This window comes from Oryctolagus cuniculus, chromosome 15, assembly GCF_964237555.1.
Source record: "Oryctolagus cuniculus chromosome 15, mOryCun1.1, whole genome shotgun sequence".
Classification (NCBI taxonomy): domain Eukaryota; kingdom Metazoa; phylum Chordata; class Mammalia; order Lagomorpha; family Leporidae; genus Oryctolagus; species Oryctolagus cuniculus.
This window is the reverse complement of record NC_091446.1, coordinates 19,274,742-19,293,464: the sequence shown is the minus strand read 5'-3', so window position 1 is coordinate 19,293,464 and position 18,723 is coordinate 19,274,742. Positions and strand designations below refer to the sequence as shown.

General features: G+C 39.9%; 1 protein-coding gene across 8 annotated transcripts in view; it reads left to right on the top strand.

The window, feature by feature from the left end:
• Window positions 1–18,723, top strand: part of SHOC2 (SHOC2 leucine rich repeat scaffold protein) — a 103,942-nt gene that overhangs the window by 43,927 nt on the left and 41,292 nt on the right. For all 8 annotated transcript variants that reach the window (XM_070057230.1, XM_008270502.4, XM_051823581.2 and 5 more), the window contains one exon: window positions 13,914–14,855. In XM_070057230.1, the coding sequence (XP_069913331.1) occupies window positions 14,153–14,855 (703 nt within the window). In that variant the 5' untranslated portion in view covers window positions 13,914–14,152. The remainder of the gene's footprint in view (window positions 1–13,913; window positions 14,856–18,723) is intronic.

Genomic DNA, 18,723 nt, shown 5'->3' with positions numbered 1-18,723 from the left:
GCAGGGTTTTTCCAATGTTCTCTAATAATTTGATGGTGTCGGGTCGTAGATTTAGGTCTTTAATCCATGTTGAGTGAATTTTTGTGTAAGGTGTAAGGTAGGGGTCTTGCTTCATGTTTCTGCACGTGGAAATCCAGTTTTCCCAGCACCATTTATTGAATAGACTGTCCTTGCTCCAGGAATTGGTTTTAGATCCTTGATCAAATATAAGTTGGCTGTAGATGTTTGGGTTGATTTCTGGTGTTTCAATTCTGTTCCATTGGTCTATCCATCTGTTTCTGTACCAGTACCATGCTGTTTTGATTACAACTGCCCTGTAGTACGCCTGAAATTTGGTATTGTGGTGCCTCTGGCTTTGTTTTTGTTGTACAAGATTGCTTTAGCTATTCGAGGTCTCCTGTGTCTCCATATGAATTTCAGCATTATTTTTTCTAGATCTGAGAAGAATGTCTTTGGTATTTTCATTGGTATTGCATTGAATGTATAAATTGCTTTTGGGAGAATGGACATTTTGATGATGTTGATTCTTCCAATCCATGAGCATGGAAGATTTTTCCATTTTTTGGTATCCTCTTCTATTTTTTTCTTTAAGGCTTTGTAATTTTCATCGTAGAGATTTTGAACGTCCTTGGTTAAGTTTATTCCAAGGTATTTTATTTTATTTTATTTTTTGGCTATTGTGAATGGGATTGACCTAAGCAGTTCTTCCTCAGCCGTGGCATTGCCTGTGTAAACAAAGGCTGTTGATTTTTGTGCATTGATTTTATGTCCTGCTACTTTGCCAAACTCTTCTATGAGTTCCAGTAGTCTTTTAGTAGAGTTCTTTGGATCCCCTAAATAAAGAATCATCATCTGCAAAGAGGGATAGTTTGAGTTCTTCCTTCCCAATTTGTATCCCTTTAATTTCTTTTTCTTGCCTGATGGCTCTGGGTAAAACTTCCAGTACTGTATTGAATAGCAGTGGGAACGTGGGCATCCCTGTCTGGTACCAGATATCAGTGGAAATGCTTCCAACTTTTCCCCATTCAGTAGGATCTTTAATGTCCTTTTCCCCATTCAGTAGGCCGTGGGTTTTTCATAAATTGCTTTGATTGCATTGAGGAATGTTGCTTCTATACCCAGTATTAATACTGAGCAAGCCTTTTTTTCCCCTCCTCGGTCCTTGAGATTATCATTAAGTTGTGTACTTGAAATTTATTTATTTATATATATATTTTTTTTTTTGAGGAAGATGCTTATTATTATAAACTTCCCTCAGTACTGCTTTTGCCATTTCTGATTTTTGATAATTAAAAAAAAAATTTTTTTTATTTACTTGAAAGGTAGAGTGACAGAGGGAGAGGGAGGGGGAAGGGGGGAGAGAGAGAGAGAGAGAGAGACCTTTTATCTGCTGATTGATTTCCTGAATGACTACAAGAAGCCAGTCTGGGCCAGGCTGAAGCCAGGAGCTCCTACCTGAAGTCAGAAACTACATCCTAGTCCCACATATCTGTTTTAGGTTCCCAAGTATGTTTGAGCCACCTTTTTGTTTGTTTGTTTGTTTGTTTACGATTTATTTATTTATTTGAAAGGTAGAGTTACAGAAAGAGAAGAAGGAAGAAGGAGAGATCTTCCATCCACTGGTTCACTCCTTAAATGACTGCAGTGGTTGGCTGGGCTAGGTCAGAGCCAGGTCTCCCACATGGATGCAGGGGCCCACGGACCTGGCCATCTTTTGCTGCCTTCCTAGGCATATTAGGAGGGAGTTGGATTGGAACCAGAGCAGCTGGGACTTGAACTGGCGCTCTAATATGAGATGCTGGGATTGCATGGAGTGGCTTAACCCACTGTGCCCTGATATATTGTGTTTACATTCATCTATTTCAAGAAAAAAAAATTTGACAGGCAGAGTACACAGTGAGAGAGAGAGAAATGGTTTTCCTTTTTCCGTTGGTTCACCCCCCAATGGCCACTGCGACCAGCGCTCTGTGCTGATCCACAGCCAGGAGCCAGGTGCTTCTCCTTGTCTCCTGTGCAGGTGCAGGGCCCAAGGACTTGGGCCATCGTGCACTGCACTCCCGGGTCACAGCAGAGAACTGAACTGGAAGAGGAGCGAGCGGGACAGAATCCAGTGCCCCAACCAGGACTAGAACTTGGTGTGCCAGCGCTGCAGGCGGAGGATTAGCCTAAGTGACCTGTGGCACCGGCCTCAAGAAATTTTTAAACGTCCACTTTTATTTTTTTTCAATTATACATTGGTCATTCAAGAGCATGTTTCTTAATCTCTGTATCTTTATGTAATTTCTACATTTTTTGGTTGTTTATTTCTAGTTTTATTCCATTGTGATCAGGAAAGTTACATAATATATAAATGATATTTTTGTATTTATTTAAAATTGCTTTATGATCTATTTTAGTGCCTGGTCCTTTTGCACATGAACGGATTGTGTATTCTGTAGATTTGGGATGAAATGTTGTGTAAATGTTAGATCCATTTGATTTGTCATGTGTTTAACCATGGTATTTCTGAATTTGTGTGTATGTGGGTGTATGTGTGTATGTGTTGATGATATGCCTATTTATGAAACTGGACTATTGAAATGATCCACTACAATTGTATTGAAGGCTTTCTGTCACTTTTCTTTTAGATCTAGTAATGTTTGCTTTATAAAATTGAGTACCCCTTCGTTTGGTGTTTGTGTATGTAGGCATAATTATCTTGTTGAATTGATTCCCTTTGTCTTTATAAAGTGACCTTGTTTGTCTCTTTTTATAGTTTTTTTTTTTTTTTTTTGACAGGCAGAGTGGACAGTGAGAGAGAGAGACAGAGAGAAAGGTCTTCCTTTGCCGTTGGTTCACCCTCCAATGGCCGCCACGGTTGGCGCGCTGCGGCCGGCACACCGCGCTGATCCGATGGCAGGAGCCAGGAGCCAGGTGCTTTTCCTGGTCTCCCATGGGGTGCAGGGCCCAAGCACCTGGGCCATCCTCCACTGCACTCCCTGGCCACAGCAGAGAGCTGGCCTGGAAGAGGGGTAACCGGGACAGAATCCGGCGCCCCAACCGGGACTAGAACCCGGTGTGCCGGTGCCGCTAGGCGGAGGATTAGCCTAGTGAGCCGCGGCGCCGGCCTAGTTTTTTTCTTTTTTAAAGAAACTTATTTGGAGCAATAGAAGAGAGGAGAAACAGAGACAGATCTTCCATCTGTTGGCTCACTCCCCAAATGCTCACAATAGTTGGCTGGTCTAGACTGAGCCAGAGAACAGGGAACTCGATCCAGGTCTCTCACATGGGTGGCAGGCCCCAAGTATTTGTGCTCATCACCTGCTGCATTCCAGGATGCACATTAGTAGGAAGTTTATATTGGAAGTCAAGTCAGGATTTCAACCTAGGTACTCTAACTTGGGATTTGGGCATCACAAGTGGCATCTTAAGCACTGTGCCGTATATCTGTGCCAATTTTTGTGCTAAAGTCTATTTTGTCTGATATCTGTTTAAGTATCCCTTTTCACTTCTGGTTTCTGTTTGAATGAAGCATCTTTTTCTATCCCTTCTAGCCTTTCCCCTTTTCTACCCTCCCGGAACCCTCACAGTTTGTGTGTGTGTGATGATGTCCCAAAGATCTCATAGGCTATCTTCACTTTTGTAAGTGTGTCTGACAGATTCAAAACAATTTCTCCTAAAAAAAATTCTTTCTTTTGCATGATTTATTCTGTTGTTGAGGATTTTGATTCTCCTTTAAAAAAAAAAAACACTTTTTCATATCCAAGATTTGTTCAGTTGTTTTTTAGATCTTTGGTGAATTGTAGTGTCTGTGTTCTCTTGTATTTCATTGAGTTTTCTGATCAGTCATTCTTTTGGATTATTTATCATGTGTTTCATCCATGTCCATTTCTTTGGGGTCTGCTGCAACAGAGTTGCTGTGTTCTGGGACCAGGCATGTATGGTATACCCAGCAATGGAGGTAAGATGCTTGCTGTGTAGCTGTTTTAGCGGACCTGGACAGGTGTGGTGCAGTGTACTAGCACAGCAGCAGAATCTACCTCTCATTCTCCATGGGCCGCATGAGGATAGGACTGCTCCAGCCAGCCCTTGGCAGGTGTGCTATAACTTAAGTTGCACCAGGAACAGAACACTTTTGGAGCACAGACCACACCTGTTAGTTTCTGGAGACTGTGCAATAGGTGGGGATGACTCTAGCATTCTGGTCAGGTGAGGAGCACCTTGAACAGAATGTGTCTTTGGTTTCTGCTTTTCTGGGACTGTGTGGGGATGGGGTCACTCTAGTGTGCTAGGGAAGATGGGACACAGCTGTTGTGGCAAGCACCTCTTAAGCCTCTGCAAGTCACCTGGAGATGGAGCTACTCAAGCAGCTTGGGAGGATGATTTGCATATAGGAGCAAGAGTGGGGTGCAGTTTGGTTTCAGAGTGTCACTGCAACAGAAGCCTGGTTGGTTAAGAATACTACATCAACTGAATTTCCTCCCTGAAGCAGTGCAATTGTGTGTACTCTCTTGACAACTCCCTAGCAGGGCTTAGGGCTTTCAGTGATTCTGTCTCTGTCTCTGTCTCTTCCTCTCTCTGTAACTCTGCCTTTCAAATCAATCAGTCATTCAATAAAATCTTAAAAGGTGGGCAGCGGTGCTGTGGCATAGTAGGCTAAGTCTCTGCCTGTGGTGCCAACATCCCATAGGGGCACTGGTTCATATCCCAGCTGCTCCTCTTTCTGTCTACCTCTCTGCCAATGGCCTGGGAAAGCCGTGGAAGTTGGCCCAGATCTTGGACCCCTGTACCTGCATGGGGGACCCTGAGGAGGTTCCTGGCTCCTGGCTTCAGGTTGGCCCAGTTCTGCCCTTTGGGGTTGTTTGCGGAGTGAACCAATGAATGGAAAACCTTTGTCTCTGTCTCTCTCTCTCTAACTCTGCCTCTCAAATAAATAAATAAAATCTTTTTTTTTTTTTTTTTTTTTTTAAAGGACTGCATTCTCCCTCAGTAACTAAAGATTCAGGTGTCCATGATGCCAAATGGGCTGTTGGGGATCCCTTGTTTTTCTTCACTGTGGAAGGACTTAAACAAATTCCGACTGGCCCAGACTTGGGTAGCAGCAGGACTGTTGATTTTCTTTTTTAGCAGACTACTCAGAGTCTTTGTGTTCCACACTGTCTCTGTATTATCCACCTTGTATTCTAGTACTCTCCCAAATATTCTAGCGTAACAGAAGCTTCTTGTTCTTCATTTGTGATCCTGTTTTGTGTGAGGGAAGTGCTTCCAGTACTTCTAGTCAGCCATCTTGACAGAGCTCCAACAATTCTTAATTGCCCTATTTTGGAAGCAGCCAAGATGGTCTTCAGTAGGTAAATAAATCAGTTGGTTTATCCTTTGAATGGTACTTAGAGATACAAAGCTTCAAGACCTGAGAAGACATTGAGGAACCCTAAATGGGTATTTTTTTGTGGAAGAATGCAATTTGAAAGGATACTGTTGGATTTTAAATATATTACATTCTGGGAAATGCAAAACTAGAAGAAATGTTGTTGGCAGGAGTTCAGAGGGTGGGGGGAGGAGAAGAGGAATGAATAGGTTGTGTATTCAGTTTAATTGGTTTCTGTGCTTGTTCTTCTGGCAACACTATATTGCCTTTTTTTTTTTAATTTTTTTTTTTTATTTGACAGAGTCATAGACAGAGAGAGACAGAGAGAAAGGTCTTCCTTCCATTGGTTCACCCCCCCCACCCAATGGCTGCCAGGGCCGGCACTGCGCCGATTGGAAGCCAGGAGCCAGGTGCCTCCTCCTCATCTCCCATGAGAGTGCAGGGGCCCAAGCACCTGGACCATCCTCTGCTGCCCTCCAGGGCCACATCAGAGAGCTGGACTGGAAGAGGAGCAGCCAGGACTAGAACCCAGTGCCCATATGGGATGCTGGCACCACAGGTGGAGGATTAACCAAGTGAGCCACGGTGCCAGCCCCCTATATTGTCTTAATTAGTCATATAGTATGTCTTTAAAATTGAGTAGTGTCGTCCTCCAACTTCATCTTTTTTTCAAAATTGTTTTCGCTATACTTTTTCCATACCAGTTTTTGAATGTCTACTTACAAAAATCTTCCTGGAATTTTGAGAGGAATAGCATTAAATCTACAGATGAACTTGGAGAGAACTAACATCTTTTGGAATGTTGCATTCTTCAATCTGTATATGATGTGTCTTCCATGTTTGTTCAGCTCATCTATGATTTTCTTGCATCAGTGTTTTTTATGTAATTATGTTTTAATGCAGGCACTTAGATTGCACCCTTTAAATATATATACATATATATATTTATTTATTTGAGAAACACAGAGGGAGATAGGGAACTGCCTCCTAGGGATTGCATTAGCAGGAAGCTGGAACCCAATGGAGTTGGGGCTTAAACTCAGGCACACTGATATGGGATGTGGGCATCTTAACTGCTAGGCCAAATGCCTGCCCCTTTTCTGTAGTTTTTAGCATACAGATTCTGTATGAGTTTTGTTAAATTTGTACCCAGGCATTTAATTTTGAGGAGCTATTGCAAGTAGTATTGTGTTTTTAATTTTCGTGTCCATTTTGTTTTCTAATTTATGTCTTTATTTTTTGACAGGCAGAGTGGACAGTGAGAGAGAGAGACAGAGAGAAAGGTCTTCCTTTGCCGTTGGTTCACCCTCCAATGGCTGCCGCGGCCGCCACGCTGCGGCCAGCGCACCGCGCTGAACCGATGGCAGGAGCCAGGTGCTTCTCCTGGTCTCCCATGGGGTGCAGGGCCCAAGGACTTGGGCCATCCTCCACTGCACTCCCTGGCCACAGCAGAGAGCTGGCCTGGAAGAGAGGCAACCGGGACAGAATCCGGTGCCCCGACTGGGACTAGAACCCGGTGTGCCAGTGCCGCTAGGCGGAGGATTAGCCTAGTGAGCTGTGGCGCCGGCCCTGTTTTCTAATTTATTGAAATATTGATTTTTGTATGCTGACCTGGTTTCTTATCACCACCACTAAATAGTTACAGAACATTTTTGGCAAATACCTGCAAATTTTCTATATAGATAATCATGTAGCCTGCAAATAGGAACTATTGTATTTCTCCCTTTCTACTCTGTACACTGTTTTTCTTGCCTTACCACTGGCAAGGATTTTTGGTACTGTCAGAATGTTGAATTAAGAGCTACTATAATTTGCTAGTATGTTGAGTTTTTCCATCAATGTTCAGAGGGCCATTGCCTTGTAGCACTGCCTTTTTTTGTGCTAATTTTGGTATCAGGATAATGCTGATATACAAAGAATGTGTAGTTCTGGAAGAGGTTGTATAGAATTATATTTCTTTTGATGTTAGAATTAATTAGTGAAGCTGTGCGCTCTTGGCAATTTCCTTTTTGGATGGTTTAAATTATGACTTTAATTTTGTTATTAGTTTTGACTGTTCAGATAATCTGCTTCATTTTGATTGAGTTTTGGTAATATGTGATTTCCAAAGATTTTTTTTTTGACGTAGTTAAAGCTGTTTTTGCTTTCATTGAGCTTTTGCTATTGCTTTATATTTTTCAATTTTATGAATTTTTGTCCTGTGTTAAACTTTGCTTTTGTCTGCTTTGGATTTCTTTTTGTCTTTTTCAGGGGTCTTGATGTGGGAACTTAGATTATTGGAATTAGATGGGAGTTTTCTAGTATAAGTATTTTATGATGTAAGTTTTCCTCTAAGTGCTTAGATCTCATAGATTTTGATTTAGTTTTATTCAGTATTCAGGTTAATTTTTGTTGTCATTTCCTTTTTGATCCATAGATTATTTAGAGGTGTGCTGGTTTCCAAGTATTTGGAGAATTGCTTTCCTTGTATTACACATTATTAGTTTAATCTGTTACGGTTAAGGAATATACTTTGTATGATTTCAAATCTCTCAAAATTTCCCTTAGGACCCAAGGTATGGCCTGTCTTGGTAAATGTGTATGCATCCTTGAAAAGAATGGGAACATTGGATCTATAAATGTCAACTAGATCCAGTTGGCATATGGATTATGTTATTATTATATATCCTTGCTAACTTTTTATAGTATAGTTTTTATGATAACTTTGAGGGGACCTTGAAATCTTCAACTGTAGTTTGATTTGTGGATTTTTTTTCTTCTTAATTCTGTCAGATTAAAGTATTTGATATGTTTTAAAGTCCTGTTGTTTGGTGCATATATGTTCAAAAACTTTTTGTTTTCTTGAGGAATTGACTACACTAAAGAGTCTTTTAATGATTTTTACTTTTTCTTTTTATGATTTTTACTTTCTCTTGCAATTTTATTAGGATTGCAATGTCTGCTCTTAAGTAAAGACAGTCACAGCTAGTATCAACATTGTATCTCTAAGTAAAATGTAATTAAATATCATTTAGATCTTTCATGTTCACTTCTTTGTGATATTTAGATGTTTCAGGTATTACTTTAACTATAAAATATTGAACCACCTCAGTTATATATATGACTTACTATTTTAAATAGTCTGATATAATTTACAAAACTGAAGAAAATAATTGCCAACTAGACTTACACATATTCTTAGCTTTTCAATTGTTTTTTCTTTCCTGTTGTTCTGAGTTTGTTCTATTGTTATAAGCTCCTGTTTGTTTTCCTGTGTGAAGAACTTGTTTTGACAATTCTTTCAGAGTTTATCTGCAAATATTTTTATTTTACCTTCATTTCTGAAGGATGTTTATCCTGGTAAATAATTTTTGGTTGACATGTCTCTTTCATTAATTCAGAATAGTTTCATCACTTCCTTCTGGCTTATATGTATGACTTATTTGAGAAATTTGTAATTGTTCAAACAATTCATATCTTACAGGCTTTCAGTATTTTCTTTATCTGTAGTTCTCAGGAATTTGAGTTTCATATATTTGGGTATATTTGGGTATAAATTTCTTTGATTTTTTTTTTCCTCTTTGGGATGTGTTCAGCTTTTTATTTCTGTTAGCTTTCCCCTTAACAAAATTTAACAGTTTTCAGCAATCATCTCTTCAGATATTTTTTCAGCTGTGCTTTCTTTTTCGCCATCTTTCAGGACTCCTAATGTACATTATTTTTTTCTGTCCCATAGCTTGCTGAGGCTCTGAGTTTTTGAAATCTATTTTCTTCTGAAAAATTTTGTTTTTGAATTATTCATGAGACAGAGAACTTGCACGCATTCCCACATCTACTGATTCACTTCCCGCATTCCCAGCTTCTGAAGATGGGAGCTGGGAAATCAATCCAGGTCTCCCACGTGGAGATATTTGGGCCATCAGCTGTTGCCTCTCAAAGTGCACATTAGCAGGTAGCTGGAATCAGGATCAGACCTGGGAGTTGAATCCAGGTACTCTGATAATAGTATGCAGGCATCCCAACCATTATTTTAACTGCTAGGCCAAATACCCACCCCTAAAATCTGTTTTCTTTGTGTTACTCTAATTAGGCGGTTTTTAACTGTCTTCATTTGAGTTCACTGAGCTTTACTTTATTCGAGTTCGCTGAACTTTACTTCTGTAATTGCTATTCTGTTGAACCAGTATAGTTCAGAATTTCATTTGTCGTTCTAAACTTTTCAGGTTTTTTTTTTTTTTTTTAAAGATTTATTTGACAGTCAGAATTACAGAGAGAAGGAGAGGCAGACAGAGAGAGAAAAGTCTTCCATCCACTGGTTCACTCTTCAATTGGCCACAATGGCCGGAGCTGCGCCAATCCAAAGCCAGGAGCCAGGACCTTCTTCCAGGTCTCCCACACAGGTACAGGGCCCAAGGACTTGGGCTATCTTCTGCGGCTTTCCCAGGCCATAGTAGATAGCTGGATCGGAAGTGGAGCAGCCGGGACTCGAACTGGTGCCCATATGGGATGCCGGCACAGCAGGGGGCGCGACTTTACCTACTATGCCACAGCACCGGCCCCAACTTTTCGATTTTTTTTTTTTTACATCTTTTACTTCTTAGCTGAAATTTCCCATTCCAGTTGTTTGTTGGAACTCTGGTTTTTGAGTCACATTAAAATCTTTTTCAGATAATTCTGACTTAATCATTTCGGTGTTGGTATCTGTTGTCTTTTTTCTTTAGAGTTGATATTTTCTTAGTTATTTGTAGGAGTAATATTGGATTGTATCATGGACATTTTGAGACTCTTGGAAAACTCTTGGTTTCTTTTTGGAGTCTTTGTTTTGAATGGTCAGCCTGTTTGGTTCAGAACACATGGCCTGATGTGTGTGGTCTTTGGTCCTAGTTTAGGTTTCAAAACCTCTCCAGTGGTATTCTTGTGTCCTGCTTGTTTGTCATCCCCAGGCCAATCTGAAACAGAGGCACACTCCACACTGTAGCTAGGTATTTGTTGTTTTTATTCTGTTTACTTTTGTGAATGAAATACTAAAGGTTGTGACTGGGAATATTACACAGACTAATCATCTCCCTTTGTCTTGTTGGAGAAAGTGATAGATTACCTGTTTGCTAACATTTTTTTATTGTATACAGATGATCAATAGTTCTGTAATACAGCTTTTGCACCAATGAGAAACAGGGAGGCTACCGTGTCTGAGCTGAGTGCTATGTGCAGTGTTAGGGTGGTCAGCAGAGTCCATCTGCAGTTTCCTTGGCCACAGTACTGATATGAAGAGGCATGTGTGCTACTTGTGTTGTTTCTGTACAACTTAGTGAAAGATGAGGTGGTTGGCAGACTTTTACTTTACAGTCATTGTGGCATCGGTCAAGGAGGTAGAGGGACATTACTTTTGTGATGTTCAAGTGGAGTAAAGAAAAAAGGTAGATTAAACAGGTGCCATCTATAGTGCTGCTCTCCTCACAGTCCTATGACTTGAGAGAACAGACTTTTCTGGGAGTTTTTATTTGTTAGTTCTTACTGATGCTTTTCCAGTTGTGAGCCTCTCTACTGCCCACTGTGATATATGAGAGACTATCAAAATCAATCAAACAGAAAAACCTCAGGGAACTTATCACTAGGTTATATGAGTCCCAAGGTCTCTAACTAGTCTTCTTTTTTTAACGTTTTGGAATCTTCTGCTAGTTGCTTTATGAATTTTTAAAAATTTTATTTAAGGTATACAAATTTCATATATTTAATGTATACAGATTCAGGAACATAGTGATACTTCCCACACTACCCTACTGCCTGCCTGCCTGTGCTCCCACCTTTCCATCTACTTCCTCTCATATTCCCTCTCAATTTTTATAATGATCTACTTTGTTTGCTTTGTACTCATAAGATTAACCCTACAGTAAGTAAAGAGTTCAACAGTATGAAGAAAAAAAAACATAGAGACAAGGGCTATCAGCAATCATCACAGCTCAAAATGTCAACAAATTTTTTTTTTAAGATTTAATTTTTATTTATTTGATAGGCAGAGTTAGGAGGAGAGACAGAGAGACAGAGATCTTCCTTCCGCTGATTCACTCTCCAAGTGGCCACAACAACTGAAATTGGGTGGATCTAAAGCTGGGAGCCAAGAGCTTCCTCTGGGTCTCCCACATGGGTGCAGGGGTCCAAGCACTTGGACCATCTTTTGCTGCTTTCCCAGGCACATTAGCAATGAGCTTAATCTGAAATGCAGTGGCCTGGGTATTGAACTGGTACACATCCGTGATGCAGGTGTCATAGGTGGAAGCTTAACCTGCTATGCCACAAGACCATCCCCTGCTTTATGAATTTTATCTAAGAGTTTTAGGTTATAGTTAGTGGGAGAAACAGGGTAGAATAATCATAGTCTATCTTGTCTGAGATGGGAGATCCTGTCCATTGTAATTAAAGACCTAATACTGTATAACTTTAGCATCTGCATTTAAGATAACAATGTAGTTAGTGTATATGGCCTGTTGATATGGGGTTTATAAAGTAAATAGTATTACATGTGATGATTACTGTTTAGTCTTTATGTAAAGACTAGATCTTTAAAAAAGATTTATTTATTATTTATTTGAAAGGCAGAGTTAGAGGCAGAGAGAGAGAGAGAGAGGTCTTTCATCCTGCTGGTTCACTCCCCAAATGACCACAAAGGTCTGAGCAGGCCGATCCGCAGCCATGAGCCTGGAGCTTCTTCGAGGTCTCCCACGTGGGTGCAGGGGCCCAAGGACTTGGACCATCTTCTACTGCTTTCCCAGGCCATGGTCGAGAGCTGGATCAGAAGTGGAGCAGCTGGGTCTCCAACAGCAGGCAGTGGGTTTAACTGCTGTGCCAGCCCCCAAACTTTATTTTTATTGAAAGTGAAAATTTTACAGTTAATAGCCAAGCCTGGTTAAGTTTTTCAAGTAAAGCATAATGATAATGTCGAGGTACAAAGTTTTATTCTTTGAATAGTTATATTCTTATGAACTGTAACTGAAATATATATTGGTAAATCTCATTAGGTGTGAGAGTGTCAGGATGAGCACGTGGGTCATTCAGTTCAGATTTATCACTGCTGCTGTAAAACCATCAAAACACCTCATGTATGGGGCAGGCGCCATGGTGCAGCAGGTTAGTGCCCTGCTCTGCAGTGCCGGCATCCCATATGGGTGCCGGTTTCAGACCCGGCTGCTCCATTTCCAATCCAGCTTTCTGCTGTGGCCTGGGAAAGCAGTGGAAGGTGACCTAGGTCCTTGGGCCCCTGCTCGCACGTGGGAGACCCAGAGGAGGCTCCTGGCTCCTGGCTTCGGATCAGAAGACCTCTCTCTCTTTGCCTCTCCTTCTCTCTCTGTAACTCTGACTTTCAAATAAATAAATAAATCTTACTCCCCCCCCCCCCTTTTTATTTGACAGGCAGAGTGGACAGTGAGAGAGAGAGAGACAGAGAGAAAGGTCTTCCTTTGCTGTTGGTTCACCCTCAAATGGCTGCCACGGCTGGCGCGCTGCGGCCGGCGCACCGCGCTGATCCGATGGCAGGAGTCAGGTGCTTCTCCTGGTCTCCCGTGGGGTGCAGGGCCCAAGGACTTGGGCCATCCTCCACTGCACTCCCTGGCCACAGCAGAGAGCTGGCCTGGAAGAGGGGCAACTGGGAAAGGATCCATTGCCCCAACCGGGACTAGAACCCGGTGTGCCGGCGCCACTAGGTGGAGGATTAGCCTACTGTAAATAAATCTTTTAAAGCACAATAATAAAAAAAAAGAACCTTGTACCATTGATATGTCTCGAACTTTTTTAGTCCCAAGAATAGAGCTGTCAATGGAGATTTTTCTGTATCACTGTTTCTCACAGCTGCTTCTAAGACCTACCTGCATCAGAGTCACTTACACTGTTCCTTATATAGATTCTAATGCCTTCTCCCCTAGACTGTATCCTTTATTCCATATTTTTCACTTTGTTCATTTTTTTTTTTTTTGCCATACTGTTCTCAGTCCTGTCATTACCTTTGAAATCTTCCTTGTTGTTGAAAGCTATCTGGGATTTAGTTGATAGGAATGGTAGTTTCAGTATAGTTTTTAGGAACATAAGCTCTGGTTATATGCTACCTCATTTGGAATCCTGGCTCTCTTTTCCATGATTACAAAGCTAGTTAATTAAATATATTTCTATATATTTCTGTGCCTCAGTGCTCCTTTGCATTAAATGGGATGTCAGTTTATTTCATAGGGCTGTTATGTATTAAATTAATTAATATTTGTAAATTCCTCAGAACAGTGCTTGTACATAGAAAGCACAGTTAGCTGTTACTGTGATTTCTCTCACGTTTTAGCCCTTTTTATAAAGTTTTCTACCTTAGAAACTTATATTCTTTCCCTACTTCTTCCTATCAGAATGCAAGTTCATTGAAGGTAGGGCCTACCTTATTTATTTTTTTAATTTTCAGTGGATTTTGTATAATAAATAAAGGATATTCAGTAAATATGCACTTTATTGAATCATAGGAATATAGCAGTTCCTCAGTAAAATTGTTTTTAGAACTTATATACCTGATATAAATTATACTTGAAGTAATTTAATGCTCTTTGTTATATTTCAGGAATTCTAATGAATCATTGATTGACCAGCACCATATTGCCAGTTGGAATGAGTTATCAGAAATGGGCATATTGCTTTTAGATCCAACATGTAACAGATGGATGTTACTCCATACTGATTACTTCTTCCAGCCAACACCTTTTTGACTGTATAAGATCCTTGTCTCTACATCTTTGAATTCCGATCACTGGCAAATAAAATAAAGGAGTTCATGTAGTTTTTCTCCACTCTTGAATCACCATGAGTAGTAGTTTAGGAAAAGAAAAAGACTCTAAAGACAAAGATCCCAAAGTACCATCAGCTAAGGAAAGAGAAAAGGAGGCAAAAGCCTCTGGAGGTTTTGGGAAAGAGAGCAAAGAAAAAGAACCTAAGACCAAAGGGAAAGATGCCAAAGAAGGAAAGAAGGACTCCAGTGCTGCCCAACCAGGGGTGGCCTTTTCAGTTGACAATACGATCAAACGGCCAAACCCAGCACCTGGGACTAGAAAAAAATCTAGTAATGCAGAGGTGATTAAAGAGCTCAACAAATGTCGGGAAGAGAATTCAATGCGTTTGGACTTATCCAAGAGGTCTATACATATATTGCCATCATCAATCAAAGAATTGACTCAATTAACAGAACTTTATTTATACAGTAACAAATTACAGTCCCTCCCAGCAGAGGTAGGCTGTCTAGTAAATCTCATGACACTGGCTCTAAGTGAAAATTCTCTTACCAGCCTGCCTGACTCTCTTGATAACTTGAAGAAGCTGCGAATGCTTGATTTACGACATAACAAACTAAGAGAAATTCCTTCAGTGGTGTATAGGTTGGATTCTCTCACCACTCTATATCTTCGCTTTAATCGTATAACTACTGTGGAAAAGGACATCAAAAACCTGTCAAAACTAAGCATGCTTAGTATTCGAGAGAACAAAATCAAACAACTACCTGCTGAAATTGGTAAGACACTTTATTATTATTTATAATATTTTTATGCTAAATAGTCTTTTCCACATCAGGAAGTGCTTGATATTTGCCTAAAAATAGCTTGGTAAAAATTTCATCTTATTTATGGTTTACTTTAATTATCCCATTTTTAGTGATATTAAGTGCATGTTGAAATTATTTTATAAATGTAAGAAAATTAGTTAGAAGATAGAAATTAGAAATTAGAAGATGCATGTAATCAGGCCTTTTTTTTTATACAAACTCAATGTGCCTTGTTTTTCATTGGAGAAAAAGTGAATGTGAAAAATAAAACTCCCTTTATAAAGTATTTCCTTGTATAATTACTAGCTTTATTAAGGCTGTGTTTTTCCATTCTCTGATTTTCCCTTTTTCTTCTAAACCATGTTTGCTTAAATTTACATCACTGTAAAAATGATATCACAAGAAAATTGAAAAAATCTGTTTCCTTTTGAAAGTACTTACATATTCATTAAAAATAATCCAAGGATACAGAAAGGTAGAAGAAAAATAAATCTGGAACATTTGATTCCAGTCTTGAATACAAATACAAAGCTAAATTGTACTAAAAGACAGTGTGTTTAAAAGGATGGTAGAAGAGGAAAAAGGTAAAGCAATATAGGCATGTAAACAAGGCAGTAAAAGAAAGTTACCTTGATATCTAATTAGATGAAAAATTTCTGAACCATTTGGAGGAGAATCCATTGACATCAATTCTGAGAAATTGATCAAGGTGTTATCTTTATTGATTTCTAAAAAAACAAATTGTGAAACTTTTAAAGAAAAGTTTTATTTTTGTATTAAAGGTGATTTTTTTTTTTTTAATAAAACAATCATGTATTGTTGCTTTAAACAGTGTACTCACTGTTGGGTCATAAAGGAAACTTTATGATTTTAGACTCTGTAGCTTTTCAGGGATATAATACCCTGTAGGTATTTACATTTTATTTAGCTTTGACAAATGTGCAGCTTAAATTTTAATTATGATGTGGTTACATTTAAGTCTAACTACACATTTATAATATTAATTTTAGTTTAAATATACAGATAATCTGTGATAGTTTTTCTTAAGTAATGTACTGTACTTGAAAGTATGATGCATGATATCTTAAAATAGCCCCATGAAATAGCTTTAGTACCAGATGCAGTCAAAATTTGACCTATATGTATGGCTCATTGTGATTGAAAGGAATGCTGAATTTCTATAGAAAAAAAAATATTGGGGCGGGTGCCATGTGGTAGTTGGTTAAGCCACCGCCTTTGATGCTGGCATCCCATATGGGTGCTGGTCCAAGTCCTGGCTACTCCACTTCTGATCCAGCTCCTTGTTAATGTGTCTGGGACAGCAGCAAGGGATGGCCCAAGTGGTTGGGCCCCTGCACCCACATGGGAATCTTTGATAGAATCTAGGCTCCTGGTTTTGGCCTGTCTGAGCCCTGGCCGTCATGGCCATTTGGGCAGCAAACCAGCAGATGGAATGTCTCTTTCTGTAACTGTCTTTCAAATAAATAAATAAAATCTTAAAAAAATAAAGAAATGCAACATATTATGTCCTGTCTTTGTTCTTGTTGTTTTGTGTATGTGCTCGGTCCTAAAAGTTTGGCTTTGTCTCTCAAAGTTTTGTTTCCATAGTGACATATTCAGATTACCTGGGATTGTACATATATTTATTAAATAATTATTTCACCAGATTTTAAACTTAACATCAGTTTGTCCTTGAACATGGAAGTATAGCATTTTTACTACGAAGTGAATGTATCTCAAAATTGGCATTACTTTATATAGTTCAATGGTTTATATTTGAGGCTGCCTAATCTTTTGATCTTTAGTCCTAAGACTACAATTTGAAAACAATCATTGAGCCCCCCTCTCTATTAGTAACATTGCTAAAATTTGAGTTCTTGTAATTGTTTTAAAGAATTATTTTATTTTATTTTATTTGAAAGAAGGAGAGACAGAGAGAGAGCTCTTCCAGCTAGCCAGGTCCAGGCCAGGCAGTAGTCCGGAGCTAGGAGCTCATTCCAGGTCTTTCACACAGGTGGCAGGGACACAACCAGTTGAGTCTTTATCTACTGTCTGCCAGGGTGCACAGTAGCAGGAACTGGAATTGTAAGCAGAGCTGGAACTTGAATCCAGGTGTTCTGATATGGGATGTGATATGCCAAGCTGCATCTTTACTATGCCGATGCCTGCCTTTATGTCTTTTTTTTTTTTTTAATAGCCACTCTGTGGGTGTGAATTGGCATCCCATTGTGGTTTTGGTATGTAATTCTCTGAATGCTGTAGGTATGTTTTTAATTCTTGAGAGCTTGCTTTTATAAAGAAAAACACTTATTTTCTGTAATAGAGATCTTGATTTGGTTATTTTTAAAAAATAATTTTATTGGGTCTGGCACTATGGCATAGCAGGTAAAGCTGCCACCTGCAGTGCCGGCATCCCATATAGGCACTGGTTTAAGTCCTGGATGCTCCACTTCTGATCTAGTTCTCTGGTTTGGCTTGGAAAAGCAGTGGAGAATGGCCCAAGTCCTTGGGCTCCTGCACCCACATGGGAGACCCTGAAGAAGCTCCTGGCTCCTGGTTTCAGATCAGCACAGTTCTGACCATTGTGGCCAACTGGGGAGTGAACCAGCAGATGGAAGACTTCCTCCTGCCCCCCCCCCACGCCTCTCCTTCTCTCTCTGTAACTCTGACTTTCAAGTATGTAAATAAATCTTTAGAAAAAAAATAAAAAAGGATTTATTTATTTGAAAGGCAGAGTTACAGAAATGGAGGAGAGAGACAGATCTTCTGTCCATTAGTTGACTCTGCAGAGTCAGTCCATGGGTGGGCCAGGCAGAAACCAGGAGCCTGAACTCCATCCCGGGCTTTTATGGGTGACAGGGGCCCAAGCACTTGGGCTTCTTCCACTACTTTCCCAGGTACATTAGAAAAGAGCTAGATCAAGGCCGGCGCCGTGGCTCACTAGGCTAATCCTCCGCCTTGCGGCGCCAGCACACCGGGTTCTAGTCCCGGTCGGGGCACCGGATTCTTTCCCGGTTGCCCCTCTTCCAGGCCAGCCCTCTGCTGTGGCCAGGGAGTGCAGTGGAGGATGGCCCAAGTGCTTGGGCCCTGCACCCCATGGGAGACCAGGATAAGTACCTGGCTCCTGCCATCGGATCAGCGCAGCGCGCCAGCCACGGCGGCCATTGGAGGGTGAACCAACAGCAAAGGAAGACCTTTCTCTCTGTCTCTCTCTCAGTGTCCACTCTGCCTATCAAGAAAAAAAAAAAAAAAGAGCTAGATCAGAAATAAAACAGTCAGAACTCCAACTGGTACTCACATGGGGTGCCGGCATCTTAGGAAGCTGCTTCAGATGCTCTGATATAATGCTAGACCCACTTTGGTTATTTTAATTAGACAGTTATGAATCCTTTTGAGAATGTTTGCAAAATAAGACCCATGTACAGTAAGCAAATGAAGTGGAAATTTGGCATGTTTTAAAGTTTTGTATGACTTTTACGTAATTAGATTTAACTGCTAAAACCTGTAGCAAGGGAGTTTTCATTTAAAATATATGCTAATTATAATTTAAAATATATGCTAATATAGATAATCCTCCATTTATGCATATTAGAGCTGTACTATTAGATATATTAGATTTATATTACGAATATTAGATGATATTCTTCTGTACACCACTTTCATTCATTCCATCTCTTTTGTATTCAGTATATTTGAGAAAAATATGAGAAAATAGAAGTCCTTGAAATAAAGCCTATTTAGCTTAAGTAGTATAATTGGAATTTAGATATTATACAAGGATGTACTGTTATTTCCTTGACAAAGAAATATATTAAAATTAGAATATTTGCTTTAGCAC